General features: G+C 36.2%; 2 protein-coding genes and 1 long non-coding RNA gene across 3 annotated transcripts; 1 reads left to right on the top strand and 2 right to left on the bottom strand.

Moving 5' to 3' along the window:
• The first annotated feature begins 652 nt into the window (after window positions 1-652).
• LOC123700159 (peptidyl-tRNA hydrolase 2, mitochondrial) lies at window positions 653-2292 on the top strand. The gene is made up of 3 exons (XM_045647294.1): window positions 653-704; window positions 735-996; window positions 1754-2292. Exons 2-3 carry the CDS (start codon window positions 877-879, stop codon window positions 2117-2119), a joined length of 486 nt encoding a protein of 161 aa, XP_045503250.1. The 5' UTR covers window positions 653-704; window positions 735-876; the 3' UTR covers window positions 2120-2292.
• Window positions 2293-9018: 6726 nt separating this feature from the next.
• Window positions 9019-9886, bottom strand: LOC123700290 (keratin, type I cytoskeletal 10-like). The gene is made up of 3 exons (XM_045647468.1): window positions 9876-9886; window positions 9536-9652; window positions 9019-9409 (listed from the first exon to the last, which is right to left on the bottom strand). Exons 2-3 carry the CDS (start codon window positions 9615-9617, stop codon window positions 9207-9209), a joined length of 285 nt encoding a protein of 94 aa, XP_045503424.1. The 5' UTR covers window positions 9618-9652; window positions 9876-9886; the 3' UTR covers window positions 9019-9206.
• Window positions 9887-13504: 3618 nt separating this feature from the next.
• On the bottom strand, window positions 13505-14301 carry LOC123700536. Its single transcript, XR_006752622.1, has 2 exons — window positions 14189-14301; window positions 13505-13682 (listed from the first exon to the last, which is right to left on the bottom strand). It is a non-coding gene; the product is annotated as an uncharacterized LOC123700536 (long non-coding RNA).
• Window positions 14302-16017: the final 1716 nt, after the last annotated feature.

Here is a 16017-nt window from a genome sequence, read left to right as displayed (position 1 = left end):
AATTTTAGGGTTCCGTAGTCTCTATAGTTTCGTTATCTCCGTTCGTCCGTTAGTCTATCCTCACTCTACCATCTAACCGGTTAGTGCTAGAAAGATGAAACTTTGCATGCTATGTGTATTTAATTCGCCGTGCTAATTTTTTTTTTATATTCTGCTGGGTTACCGCCTACAAGGCCTACAATGTACGTTAGTACTATTCGTGTACCACGGGAACGGGAACTATGCGGGTTTTTCTTTGAAAACGCGGACGAAGCCACAGGCGGTATACTATATACAGAGCTAGTATATTATATACAGAGATTTTCCTTTGTGATCCATGTTTGTGTGCAAAAACAGGCTAGTGTGGCGATTTTGTAATGTGATAATTTGTTTCGCATTTGAGTTAGCCCGCAGTTCGTGACGTCTGCATTGTTATTTCAGAAGCAAGATTCTTATTATCCCACGAGGAAGTCTAAAACTTTCTATTTATTAAAATAAAGATATGTAATGGTAACGTTATCAGCTGTGTTAATGAGAAAATTCGTCTTAATATTTTTAATATACACAAGTTTAGTTCGCCATAAAAAGTTTATGCGTTAATTTTAGGCCTAAAGATGAGTCAGTGTCAAGTTTGATACTGTCAAGTGTCAATTGTCAACCTCAACGAAGTGTGTGTCAAATGTCAAATGAAAAGGTTGAGAGTGAGGTTATAAATTAAAATTTAAGTTTCAAACACAGAGTACTTTTATATATAGGTTTCAAAGAACTTGCAAAGAACCAAGCATAAATATACTAAATTACAGCTTTTGTGAAATTTTGTGCAAATAACTACATCACTATAAAATAAATTAAACCCTTATAGCCTTGTGAAACATCACCATTTCTTCAAAAAAGAAAATGGAATTCAATGTATCTTTTTTAGCGGGTTTGGGATGCGGTTTATGTATCGGTATATCTTTCTTTGCTATAAAAAGATATTTGGGATCATTCAAAGAGACCGCAGATACAATAAAAAAGGTAATTTATGTGATAGTTTATAACATTTATAAGTAATGCCTAAAACATCTGACTATAATAATAATAATATAAGCTTTTATTTCCTTACTTTTACAAAAAATGTTTTACAATTTAACTTAATACTTAATAACTACTTTATATAATAATTTGTAAAATCTTAAAACTAGTATATAATATGTTTAGTAACATTGTTGCTATTCTATGTTAGTACTTACCCTATTTTCTAAATTGACTCTTTATAATAACTTATTTATTAGACAAGTCGAATGGAGAAATGCTTGGTGACCCATAAGTGCTTCACTAGTCGATTTGTGTTTATTTAAAAAAAATGTTAGGTGATAACGCAGTTTTTTTTTCTGCGATACGTTTTATCTAAAACTAGCTGTGCCTCGCGGTTTCACCCGCATTGCTCCGCTCCCGTTGGTCTTAGCGTGATGATATATAGCCTATAGCCTTCTTCGGGCTATCTAACACCTAAAGAATTTTTCAAATCGGACCAGTAGTTCCTGAGATTAGAGCGTTGAAACAAACACAAACTCTTCAGCTTTATAATATTAGTATAGGTATTCATTTGCGAATATTGTTATGTACATTTTATTAATTGTTTAGCTTTGTTTGTAAAAATGCTCTATATATCTTAGGTTTTGTCTTATTATCTACTGACAATCTAGAGCAGGTGAAACTGCAGAGCGCAGCTAGTCTGATAATAATTATTAAATTACAAAACAAATCTTAATTTAATCTTTCTGGTTTTCAGTTTGCTTCAAGATCAGAATACAAATTAGTGCTTGTAGTTAGAACAGACTTGGGCATGAGTAAAGGCAAAATTGCAGCCCAATGTGGTCACGCTGCCGTGGGAGCTTTCGAGAAGGCATTACAGAGAGATCCAGAGGGTCTTAGGTGTTGGCAAGCCACCGGTCAAGCCAAGGTTGCAGTGAAAACAGACTCGGTAGATGATATGAAACAAATTGCAGATAATGCAAAGAAAATGGGAATCATAACATCTATGATAAGAGACGCAGGCCGGACACAGATTGCTCCAAATTCAATAACAGTGTTGGGTGTCGGACCAGCACCTAAGGATGTGGTGGATAAAGTGACTGGACATTCGAAATTATTGTAAACATGCGCCTTAGCTCTTGTGTAACAAGATGATGTTAAATTGCAAGAATCGTGCATTTAATATAATTTTATTGTGTTCCTTGCATTTTGAATGCATCATTCTTCATAAGTTTGTTGTAAATACGTACTGTTATACTTTATCTGCTACTTCATATTATAAGGTATAACTATTGAGATTTTTTTTATTTATTTATTTATTTATTTTTTTAATATCTGATTTTCTTGCAATCTGCCTGAAAATTAGGCATTTAGCTAGAGGTTATGAAGGTAAAGTAAATGACTTGAATGGTATTAGTCCAATGACCAATCTCATATTATGAGGTCATGTGGGGCCTTTCTTTTAATTCTTTTAAAATGTCGGATTTCCGTATCCATCAGATTACAGGCAAGTGCGTTTGGATGGTTTTTTAAACATTTTGCGTAGCTTTTCAGCCTTGCGGAGATCTCCTGTTTCACTAGGGGTATATTCAGGTCACGATGTAGTTGGTTATTTGTGACATACCACGGGGCATCTGTTATCATCCGCAGCATTTTTGATTGGAACCGTTGCAGGATTTCCAAATTGGAGTTTGATGCAGTGCCCCATAGCTCAATTCCATACGTCCACATTGGCTTCAGTATGCATTTGTAAAGAAGTAGCTTGTTATCCAGCGACACACCGGACTTGCGCGACAGTAGCCCGTACATCTTCCTAAGTTGTAGCCCAAGAGATTTCCTTTTATTAAAAATGTGTGTTTTCCAAGTAAGTTTTCTATCCATGTGTACTCTATCTCTCTATCCGTGTTGTTTAATTTAACAGGAGGGCAAGAGTTGCTTCTGAGAGTAAAGGTCATATGAGCCGATTTGACCTCGTTAGCCTTGATGCGCCAATCTCGTAGCCACTGTGACATCTCATTTAGATTCCGTTGCAGAATATTGGACGCAATTACAGGGTTTTCGTGAGTAGCCAACAGTGCAGTATCGTCTGCGAAAGTTCCCACAAGTACATTCGTACTTTCGGGTAGGTCATATGTGTATATAAGGTATAACATGGGACCCATTACGCTTCCCTGTGGAACGCCCGCTTTGATGTCGTGTATATCGGATCTTTCATCTCCCACCTTTACGTAGAAATGACGTTGAGTTAGGTATGATTTTTACAATAGATAAAATCTGGATGGAAGTATTTTAAGTATTTTATACATCAAACCTTCATGCCATACCCGGTCGAATGCTTGTGAGATGTCGAGGAAGGCTGCCGAGCAGTATAATTTTTTCTCAAATGCGGTATTAATCTTTTCAACGAGCCGGTGAACTTGTTCAATTGTTCCGTGCGCCACACGAAATCCGAACTGATGTGAATAATTTATTTATTTCAGGTAGTTTCTAACATTCCTGTACATTCTAACATTCCTGTACAATGCTATCATAAAAAATAGTGCGTATCCACCTCAATGGAAAGTAGCCCAAGTTATCATGATTGCTAAACCAGGAAAAAATCCCGTTGAGGCTCAATCGTACCGACCTATAAGCCTACTTCCTATACCATCAAAGATATTGGAAATTCTTATCCTGCGTAGATTGACCCCAATTATCTCTGAGAAGAAACTTCTGCCTGATCATCAGTTCGGATTTCGCCAAAGACATGGGACTATAGAGCAAGTACACCGATTAGTAGAACATATTAACGTAACCTACGAGGAAAAAAAGTACTGTACTGGTGCCTTCCTAGACATATCTCAAGCCTTTGACCGCGTGTGGCATGATGGATTACTATTTAAAGTAAAAAAAAAATCTTTCTTCTAACCTCTACAGCCTCATAAAGTCATACCTAAGTGATAGATACTTTTTTGTAAAACAGGCGGAAGAAACAACGGAACTAAAAAGCATCCAAGCAGGAGTCCCACAAGGTAGTGTCATGGGTCCTACTCTTTACCTGTTATTTACTGCAGATCTCCCTTCGATCGACGGAGCAATCACTGGAACATTTGCAGACGATACAGCAATCTTAGTATCAGATAACTCACCAGCCGTTGCTTCACAAAAGCTCAAATCCAGCCTCGACCAAATATCTCAATGGCTCAAAGACTGGCGTATTAGAGCAAACGAGTGTAAATCCGTTCAGGTAACTTTCACTTACAAAAAAGAGACTGGCCCACCTGTCACTCTTAATGGCACAGAACTTCCGCATCACGACCACGTAAGGTATCTAGGAATATATCTAGACAGACGTCTAACGTGGAAGAAGCACATCTTAACAAAACGATTGGCAATGAGTCAAAAATTACGCGCATTGTTCTGGCTGCTAAACAGAAAATCGCCCCTTTCCATAGATAATAAATTGTTATTATACAAATGTATTATAAAGCCTATATGGACATTTGGCCTGCAGCTATGGGGATCAGCAGCAAAATCTAATGTGGACATAGTTCAAAGATTTCAGTCAAAAATGCTAAGATTAGTAACAGGTGCACCTTGGTATGTGTCCAATGATAGATTACACCACGACCTCTGCATAAGCACGGTTAAGGAAGAAATATTTGAGAGAACAAAATCATATAAAGAGCGTATTATCCACCACCCAAACCAGCTGGCTGTAAACCTTATGAACACCCACAAGACCACCAGGAGACTCAAAAGAATGATACCTCAGGATTTGATATAAAAGTAAAGTAAATAAATTAAACAAGATAATATAATCACCCATAAACGGAGTAGTCACTGGACGACTTCCGTACAAAACAACCTTTAAATTCTTAAAATATCGCTGAATATCTAAAATGTGATAGATTGCGATGATGAATAAATTAAAAAAAAAAAAAATTTCAGGTAGGAGTCTTTTCATAAGAAGAGTTTCAAAAACTTTAGATGGTATGGGCAGCAGGCTTATGGGGCGATACGATGTTACTTTATCCGGCTCCTTTCCAGGTTTGAGAATAAGTATTATTTCGGCTGTTTTCCATTGTTCAGGAATGAACTCACGACATAGCATTGAATATTTGTGTTAAGAATGTAATACCGACATCTGGTAGTTCTCTGAGCGTTTTTGCCGTTATAAGATCATAGCCTGGAGCTTTGTTTAAATCTAGTTTATGTACGACCTGTTGCACCTCTCTTTTTGTAAAGCATTTGATCGGTGGAGAAAGCTGGTGTACAAGAGACAGAGTATCCCTAACTTCGTCTATTTTTGTTGAACCTAAGTCTGTATTTGGAGTAAATGTTAAGGATACGTGTTCTGCGAATAATTTTGCCTTGTCAGAGTTACTTCTCGCCCAATTTCCATCTTGTTTGCGTAGGGGTGGTTGGAAAGTAATCGGTCTTTTAATATTTTTCGTGACTTTCCAAAGCGAATAATCCGTGGCAGGAGTAGCGTCCAGGTCACGCATAAAATTTTCCAGATGTTCATTTCTTATTTTCTCAAGTGTATATTTTAATTTTTTAACCAGCTTGTTGTACAAACTTTTGTGTTCGGGATAACTATTTAGATTCTTGCCATTTTTTCCTAGGTTGTCTTTTTTTTGTACGAGATCTGTAATTATTTGTGGATAAGTAGGTACACAATCTGATTGCTTTGATGTATCGGGAGAAGATTTCCAGGCTGCTAATTGAACACACTTATTAAATATTTCCACAGCATTAGTTATAGACTACAAGCCCGCATAGGAAAATAATATGGGTCAAATGAACCACCAGGGGACATATCTAGAACGATAGAAGAGCATAAAATAATAAGATTCATCACTATGCCGTCACTTGTAAGCTGTCCAACTGAGTGCAGATGAGAATTGAAAAGTACAGGTAGACTCGGTAAATTTTGGTCATATATTTTTGTACGGCATTCTTAACCATCGATAGATCCATTAAAAATAATAAGAAACCGCTCAGTGCCGTACAAAAATGGTGGTCCACAAAGTCGGAATTTTTATTTAAATTCCGAGAGTTACCGAGGGTAAATTTGGTCATTTGACCATGTACGGCATCTGTGTCATACTATGCCTATACTGCTTTTAATCCATTATTCCGCAACGCCGTACAAAAATCATGGGGACAAGGGGAAAAAATCGAGAGTTGTAATCCCCTCTCTTTCCCCACTCCAGGGGGGTCATTTGACACAACACGAAATAATTTTATTTTTAAAGTATTTTATGCATAGATAATATTTTTTCATGTGCCGTACATTTTCGTTGGTTCAAAGGGGAAAAATCTGAAAAAGAAAAAAATCCATATAACGAAATGTTTGCTTTATATTTTGATAATAAAATATAAATATACATTAATATTAAGAAGCTCGAGGTGGTTAATTATCACCAGTCAGGTGGAATGGACTCCGTTAAATTGATGAACTAATAAAGAAGCTATGAACGAAAAGATGTGAATTATATGCAATCAGCCCATGAATACAGGTAAAGTCACAAGCAAATGCTAGTAATATATACATATTCAAAATGTACAAGTAAAGCGCTTTCAAATGATACCAAACACGGTATATTTATCTTAACTTTATTTTTTACTCTGTATGTTTTGTCCGCTAGAGGGCGCCACATTAGATTTTGTGAAACCCCATATAGCCTTTAGCTAGCTGGTCGCTGGTTATCCAGTGAACAATTCAGACGCTTCTAATGATATGTCATTTGTCGAATTCTGATAAGTAGTTTAGAAGTTACGAGGGAATAGATGAACATACATACATGACCTGTCAAAATCATAACCCTCCTTTTGATTTGCCGTAGTTGGGTAAAAATATTTTAATGCCGTACTGTATCAAATGGCCATAAAGCACCCTTAAAATTGTAGCTTTCGTCGCATTCATCAGCCTAAAAGATGTGGTGTGTGTGTGTGTCTGCACAAAAATGTACGGCATCGTTTTTTCCTAATTTATCTATGTTAATACTATTTAAAACAACGAATAAAGTGTAGAAAACTATTATATTTCATTAATCTACGATGTTTAAACTTTTACAAAATTTCTGTTTTTGCATTTCTCTATAACTTTTTTTAGAACGGTTTCTTTTGAACGGCAATACTATACAACAGTTGAATTTTACAATATCATGTTAAAAAAAAAGTTCCCGTACAGGGTCAAATGACCTTACAGCTCTTTATATCAAGAATTCGATGAAATTAAGATGATTATTGGTATACATTTAAAAGAACAATTATTTTTTGACGGCATTGCTTTTAATAGTACTTTTGAGTGCTAGATAATGTTTTGGAACCGAAGCCGTACTTAGTCAAATGACCCCCTGGAGTGGGGAAAGAGAGGGGATTGCAACTCTCGATTTTTTCCCCTTGTCCCCATGATTTTTGTACGGCGTTGCGGAATAATGGATTAAAAGCAGTATAGGCATAGTATGACACAGATGCCGTACATGGTCAAATGACCAAATTTACCCTCGGTAACTCTCGGAATTTAAATAAAAATTCCGACTTTGTGGACCACCATTTTTGTACGGCACTGAGCGGTTTCTTATTATTTTTAATGGATCTATCGATGGTTAAGAATGCCGTACAAAAATATATGACCAAAATTTACCGAGTCTACCTGTACTTTTCAATTCTCATCTGCACTCAGTTGGACAGCTTACAAGTGACGGCATAGTGATGAATCTTATTATTTTATGCTCTTCTATCGTTCTAGATATGTCCCCTGGTGGTTCATTTGACCCATATTTTTTTCCTATGCGGGCTTGTAGTCTATTATGTCATCATCGGATTTAAGTGGGATATTAGTGGTCATTGTTTCCTTTATTTGTTGTGCAAATTCATTCCAATTAGTTTCTCTACTATGAAGTTTGCAGGGCGTGTTAAATTGTAAGGGTTCGTTATATAGTTCAGCTAAAATTGCAGTGTGATCAGAAGATAAGTCAAAACTAGACATACAGCGTAGTGATGACATCATTAGGCCTTTGGTGACAAAGAAATCTACTAGATCAGGCTTCTTTTTAACGTCACTCGGCCAGTAGGTCGGTTCTCCGGTAGACGAGACTTAGAGGTTAAGACGATGGATTGTCTTTGCAAGTTCGCGGCCCTTAGGAGTTATAATTCTTGATCCCCAATCGGTATGCTTCGCATTGTAATCACCTCCCGCTACAAATTTCTGGCCCAGGGAGTTGAAAAACGAGGTGTAATTTTCGCTTTTGAGGTTGTGCCGCGGGGGCATGTAGAGGGCTGATATCAATAGCGGACCATTTGAGGACTGTATTATAATATTTGTAGCTTGGATTTCGTTGCTAGAGAAGAAATTTGTAGTACAGTGTTTAATATTTTCTTTGATTAATATAGCTGAACCTGCATGAGCTGTACCATCAGGGTGGTTTGTATTATACAATTTGTATTTTGGCACTGTAAAAAAGCTCTTAGCGGTAAAGTGCGTCTCAGATATCAGCATAATATCTATATTATGAGTGTCCATAAACATTTTTACTTCGAGAGCATGGTTTGATAGCCCATTGGCGTTCCACAAGGCAATTTTTAAGGGTCTGAATGTAATTGCAGTTTGGACATGAGGTTCATGAGCAGAGTCGTCATGGTGGTCATTTGCTGCATCATTTCTCTGAACATGTTCATAATTTGCTTAAAGTCACTTGAGTTGACAGTTGGTTCATATATGTGTTCTGAATTAGATGCATCTTTGTCGTTTTCTTTATTATGTTTCGTTGGTTTCGATGTTTGGTTATTATTAGTTACTTCAGCGTAAGTTTTGGTTCGGTTGGTAGATTCTGTTTCAGGTAATTTATAGTGATCTCGTTGTAAGTTGGTTATACTAAACTTTTTGATTTATTGAAAAATTTTTTGTAACACATATTTTAAAAGTGAGTTTATTCGGATTAACGCGTTTAGATTAACTTCTTCGTTTTTTTAGATAACGATAATAGTTGCGCAGAGTTTTTTGAGGTGTAGTAAAGATATAAGATGCAAAAAAATGGTAGAATGATCATTTATTCTCTGTAAATATTGAAACACATGAAAATCGTAAAACTGTATGGAATGATAAGAAATAATTTATGATCATTTCTTCTAATAGTGAAAAACCCATAGTATATTAAGTTTTACAAAAAAAAAGTTAAAACTTCCATACATAATTAATGAATAGCATGAAAAGCGAATGGTTACACATCTCCATCTGCGTGTTCCACTATTAAGCGGTCTATTATTCCAGCTGGTACTTCGATTGTATAGCTGCCGTCCTCTCCTTCACCCATTCCATCATCTAAACCGCCTAAGTCACCACCCAAATCGTCCCCGCCAAAGTCACCACCCAAATCGTCCCCGCCAAAGTCACCACCCAAATCGTCCCCGCCAAAGTCACCATCTGAAAATAAATATAAAATGGATCAACTTGTACACCCGATGACATTTTTTTAAACTGTTTGAAGTCTACCCAAAAATATATCTATAATAATTAATTAATCATAAAGTTATTTGCATTTAAACAAACCTTGACCGGCGACCGACATAATGTTAAGTGCAACTAGCAACATGAGCGATACCACGATGTTACGAGACATGTCGCCACACATGTTGCATCGACTCGCAGCTACACAGTGAGTCCGCTCTAGGGAATGAGTTTTACTTTAAATACAAAAGGTAATTATAGATAAGAAGGCAACTCCCAGATAAGCAAGAGCAAGGAAAAGACCGGATAGCCGCAATTATCCTCCATGTTTAAAAATATTTAGAACACGATTTGAATAAAAAAAATCGCCTGTGGAACACGTCATAATTTTATTGTAGTTAACATATTTTCTTATAATAATTTTAATATTTAAAATACCTACCCAATAATATCAAGCTGAAACGTTAATTTGTTTGTTTAAAAAGGAGAAGGGATAAAAGTTTTTGTAGGTGTCGTATATCTGTCGTGGCCATATCGTACATTTGCTCATTTCATGAAATGATTGGCCATTTCACGAAATGGTCGCATTTCGTGAAATGGCCAATTTAGTTTGGCCACATCATGACGTGGTTTGAGCAGATCAATGATAAGAAATCGTTTCACGATATGGCCAACTAAACGCGCGGTTTCTTCATGAAATGATCAAAATTATTTGATCATATCGTTAAATAGTTACATTAATCATTGGTAGAGGCGCTGCAAGCTCTGTGTTTATGTGATAAGATGGCGGCCGCTGGCGAAAATTTAATTATTCGCAGTTAAAAACTTCATAATTCGTTTAATAACAATATGAAGAAAGTCATAGCAAAGAATTTACGACGAAGAGGTTCGAGTACTATGGAAAATGTGGATATCTTAACTCAGCCACTCGTGACCCGCCCGAGTAATCGAATTTATTCTATCCTTTCAGTTTTATGTGTCTTAAGGGACACACCGCGCGCCATCTATTGAGATGATTTAATAACCATCTCAACCAATATGAAGCACTTTTCAGTGAATACAATATTGTAACGATGGAACACGACCTTTTCTTGAATTTATATTTTTTGGTTTTTATGGCATTCAAATGCTTTATAAATATAAATTTATAAAGAATAGAAAAAATTCGATCACGAGGCGGGACTCGAACCCGCATCCTTCGCGCCATTCCGGGGTGGATGCCTAACCAACTCAGCCACTCGTGACCCGCCCGAGTAATCGAATTTATTCTATCCTTTCAGTTTTATGTGTCTTGAGGGACACACCGCGCGCCATCTATTGAGATGATTTAACAACCATCTCAACCAATATGTAGCACTTTTCAGTGAATACAATATTGTAACGATGGAACACGACCTTTTCTTGAATTTATATTTTTTGGTTTTTATGGCATTCAAATGCTTTATAAATATAAATTTATAAAGAATATTCATATTGGTTGAGATGGTTGTTAAATCATCTCAATAGATGGCGCGCGGTGTGTCCCTTAAGACACATAAAACTGAAAGGATAGAATAAATTCGATTACTCGGGCGGGTCACGAGTGGCTGAGTTGGTTAGGCATCCGCCCAGGAATGGCGCGAAGGATGCGGGTTCGAGTCCCGCCTCGTGATCGAATTTTTTCTATTCTTTATAAATTTATATATATTTATATATCCTACTATATTATTATAATTGTTTGTTTTTTAAAAAGCGATCCGCTTCTGGCATTCGCCGGCCGCTGCCGCGGCACTGTTTTTAGAATATTCTGAATTTTTAAGCTATTGCATAGCTTCTATCGCGGGCCTTGAGCGCGGGGACCGAATCGAGACATTCCATATCCAAAAAACCTCACGCTCCCCACTCCGACGGGCTCGGAGGTGTGGCTTGAAGGCATGCTATGCAATAGCTTTACCGCCGCAGTCCCCGAGTGCCACACGTCTTTTTTTAATATTTTATGGACTCTTTATATTTTATACGATCTAGCCAAATGTGGATGACCAAATCGTGAAACGTTGACGATTTAACGATCTGATCAAACTATGTTGGCCATTTCATGAAATGGGACCATTTCGTGAAATGATCGATCATATCATGAAATGAGCAAATCTACGATATGGCCACGACATATCTAATAATCTAAGAGCCCGCGACGCGACGGCCAGACTTTCCTTTCTTTAGGAAAGTTGAAAGTTTCTCTGTATATGTCTCCGATACAGATAAGAACGACTAGCGATTATCAAGTCTGGATTGTGGTTACTTTGGCAGGAAACAGGTAGTAAAGGTGTATAAAATTGTACCTAACTTTCAATATAGTTTAAAAGCTAAATTTTATATATGTTACTTGGGGACGTATAAAAAGATGTTACCTCAAGAGCCGGACAGTTTTCATGGTTCTTGCCAGACACATTTAAAAAATAACTAACATAATATCATCAAATTAACGTTACTACCTAAAAGTGTATCAAATATGAAAAAACCCACTAAAAACAATTTATTTCCAGTGCAGGAGCAAAGCGTCTTGACGACATCAATACCTGCATATTAAAATAAAATCGAAGGAAAGTCAAAACTGTATATGGATTTTTTTTAAAGATTACTTATTACTTACCATTAATTATTATGTAACCGATATCGTTCGAGCCAAAAATATAGTTTTTCGAATTTGTATACGTTTGTCCGGGCTAAACTCAAAAACTTTTCCAGTCTGGAAAAGTTATCAGATTCGTCTTAGCTTTACAAGGCTCCACATAACAATTGTAATCTAGTTATAAATAATATGTGGATTGGCTGTTCACTGTTCAGCAAACTTCACGTACATGTAAGGTAATTACCGCGGATACACGATTGAGGGGGCTTTTCCACCAGAGATGTTCGAGGATGCGTAGCTAGAGATGTGTTTATAAAGAACCAATTATATCACTTCATTTAGCGTCTGAACTCTGAAGCAATACTATACTACCTACGCATCATCGATCATCTCTGGTGGAAACGTGGCCTGAGTCTCTCCCATGGGGATACCACGGCAGACAGCGGATAAATCTCTCGTAAACAGGTTGAGAGGAAGCCCCAGAAAGAGTGATTTTTTTGAATTTTCGTAAATGTCGAATACCTAGAACACTGATGTTTTTTACTGAACAGAAAATACGTTTTACTGAACCGCCAGACCGTCCTGTTACCAGCTTATCCATTCATTACGCCACACCCTGTATGTATATAATTCTATTATATAGTTTGTTGATTTAATAAGTTTAAGTTATATAATATGAAATGTATATTATTATATTATACTGATAATTTAATTTAGCGGTCCGCCCCGGCTTCGCCCGTGGTAAATGTTTACGTTTTCTCTCCATAAAACTTAAGATAAGACCATCCTCGTACTTCAAGGAATATTATAAAAAAAAAGAATTATCGAAATCGGTCCACCCGTTCACGTGTGATGCCGTGACCAAGGGGAATATGGATTAATTTTTATACATATACAGGGTCACTTGTAAAACACGAGCAACCTCGCAGGACTAGACAATTAGACATCTATTATGTCTTATAATATTTATTTTTGTATGAAAATAAAATCTCACAAATTATCAAAAGTCGTAGTACAAATATTGTTAACCGACTTCAAAAAAAGGAGGAGGTTATCAATTCGGCCGGTATGTTTTTTTTTTTTTATATGTATGTACACCGATTACTCCGAGGTTTCTGAACCGATTAACGTGATTCTTTTTTTGTTCGATGCGGGATGGTGTCGAATTGGTCCCATAAAAATTTTATTCGGATAGGCCCAGTAGTTTTTATTTTATGAGCATTTTTGTCTGTATTTGTAAATGTTACAAGTGCAAGTTTGAAGTCGGTTGTTTTTAACGCAGTTATCACTTGTTAGGTAAGTACTTATGATGTTAGCTACCTTTTAGGTTGCTGATGTTTTACAGCATCCGGTTAACTCCGGTTTTTATCTATATAGTATACAGGATAGAGATAAAAACCGGAGTAAAAAATTACATCTTTGTTTTTTTCTTACAATCATATAAAAAAAATAAAAAAGAGACATTATTTTAATATTTATTTCAGGAACAAACAGCAGCTGTTAGTATGACTTATTCCATTTCTTCTTCCCTTACGGAACGTTCGATGTCGTCCACTAATTCGGCTGGTACAACAGTGTTGCTAATTACTCTATCTTGACCATCAGGACCGGGCTCCACACGATACTCATCAACTGCACCTTCTGGAAAACATTAATTTTAAATTAATGTATTTGCATGTATGTAGGATGAGATGAAAATTTATACTAATACTAGCTGCTCCACGCGGTTTCACCCCCGTGGCCCCATTCCTGTTGGTCGCAGAGTGATGATATATAGCCTATAACATGCCTATAACCTTCCTCGATAAATGGGCTATCTAACACCGAAATAATTTTTCAAATCGGACCAGTAGTTCCCGAGATTAGCGCGTTCAAACAAACAAACAAACTCTTCAGCTTTATAATCTATACTTTAATATTATTGAAAAATAATTTCGGTGTTGGATAGCCCATTTATCGAGGAAGGCTATAGACTAAATTTATCATCACGCTAAGATAAACAGGAGCGGATCAATGCGGGTGAAACTGCGGGGAGCAGCTAGTACATATTGTAAAGAATTATAATAAAACATAAATTATAAATAACTAACTCGAGACAAAAGTGTAATAATTGAAAATAAAATGTTTCATATTTGTGTAAAACAAACCTCCATCCTCCTGCCCCTCGACATTTATAATATTGAGTGCAACTAACAACATGACGCATATCAAGATGGAACGGGACATGTCGTCAGAAATATTATTATGATCAACTCGCGACAATATGAATGCGCTGAGGGCGGACGAGCTTTACTTTAAATACAAGAACTAATTACCGATAGATAATTACGAGTAACAAAAAGACCGGATGGCTACAATTACCATTCCATGATAAGCATTTGGACATGTACGCAATGTTAACATCGTTGAATTACTCTGTTTCTAGAGAGTAAGTCAGTCTCACAGATAAGTGAGGAGTTACTCTATCCATGGTAGCATACCCTCGTCATATGGTTTTTTTATTATTTATGATTCTAGGTGTGACCTGCAGTAGATGTAAGTATGTGCCGAGGTAAAAATAAATTCAAACATTGATTTTCTAGCACCCATTCAGTTCATCACCCTAGTTACTTGCAAGCAATCAATATTGCTATCGAATACATACCTATATTTTATTTTAAATTCCATGATTACCTAGTATAATAAAAGTGTAACGAGTCAATTCCTGTTTATTGAACACGTTACTATGTAATTGAAACAATTTTTGAAACAAGGGCCGTACCACAAATCTATTCATTTTGAAATACAATAATCATAGGTAGGTAGGTACTGCTATCCCTCACACACACTTCAACTTAAGTAATTTTTTATTATCTTAAATTATTAGCTAAATTAGCAAAGTTTAAGTTAAAGCAGACATCAATACTGTGTATTACTAATAAAAAATGAAAAGAGAATTTTTTTAATGTTTATTTCAGGAATAACTAGCAGCTGTAAACTTGTATGACTTATTCCATTTCTTCTTCCGCCTGAACGTTCGATTTCGTTCACTAAATTGGCTGGTATAAATAGTGTTTATTTATTTATTTATCGCGCCAGTTTTCAACTAGGTAGATCATATTTGTTATTTAGGTTCCTACCTGAAGGGGTTCGAATTTCGATAGTAAATTATGAAAATATGATGTAAATAATTAGTTAATAGTAAAATATAAATTTTCTAAAACTGCAACTCAAGACAATAATGAATAATTAATATTTGTGTAAAACAAACCTCCACGTCCATGGACATTTATAATATTGAGTGCAACTAACAACATCACAGATATGAAGATGGAACGGGACATGTCGTCAGAAATATTATTATGATCAACTCGCGACACTATGAATGTGGTGAGGGCGGACGAGCTTTAAATACAAGAACTAATTACCGATAGATAATTACCTATGCCGTAAAGAAAAGACCTAACTTTATTATTTTATCAGCGTTTTATGATAAGTATTTGAACATTTAACTACGCAATGCACTTAGGATCCTTTTAAAAGTATCGATAGAGTCATCTCATGTTTTGACTGACCGGTTGCCTTGGTTGGAAGTGACCAGCTGCGTTCCAAGCCAGAGGTCGTGGGTTCGATTCCCATTCAGGGCAAATATTTGTGTGATGAACATAATTGTTTGATCTGTGTCTGGATGTTAATTATCTATATAAGTATTTATTTAAAATGTTTATCAGCCGTCTGGTTTCTATTACACAAGCGAAAAGCATGGTATAGTATGGGATCAGGATTAAAAGTCGGTGTTACTAAATACGTACCTACGTACAAAATGTTCCACTCTGTTTCGTATTGTGAAAATGGAAAATGTTCGGAATCATTTCAATCTGTTTTTAGCATAGCATTCGATAGATGCACTATCGAAAATTAAACCGTAGTTTTTAAAGATGCATGCAGAGATTTTTTGACAAACAAGTTCTGTTTATTTTTGTTCCCAAGTTTTAAG

This window comes from Colias croceus, chromosome 19 (assembly GCF_905220415.1).
Source record: "Colias croceus chromosome 19, ilColCroc2.1".
Lineage (NCBI taxonomy): Eukaryota > Metazoa > Arthropoda > Insecta > Lepidoptera > Pieridae > Colias > Colias croceus.
The sequence above is the reverse complement of the archived record's forward strand: the minus strand, read 5'-3'. Positions and strand labels throughout refer to the sequence as shown.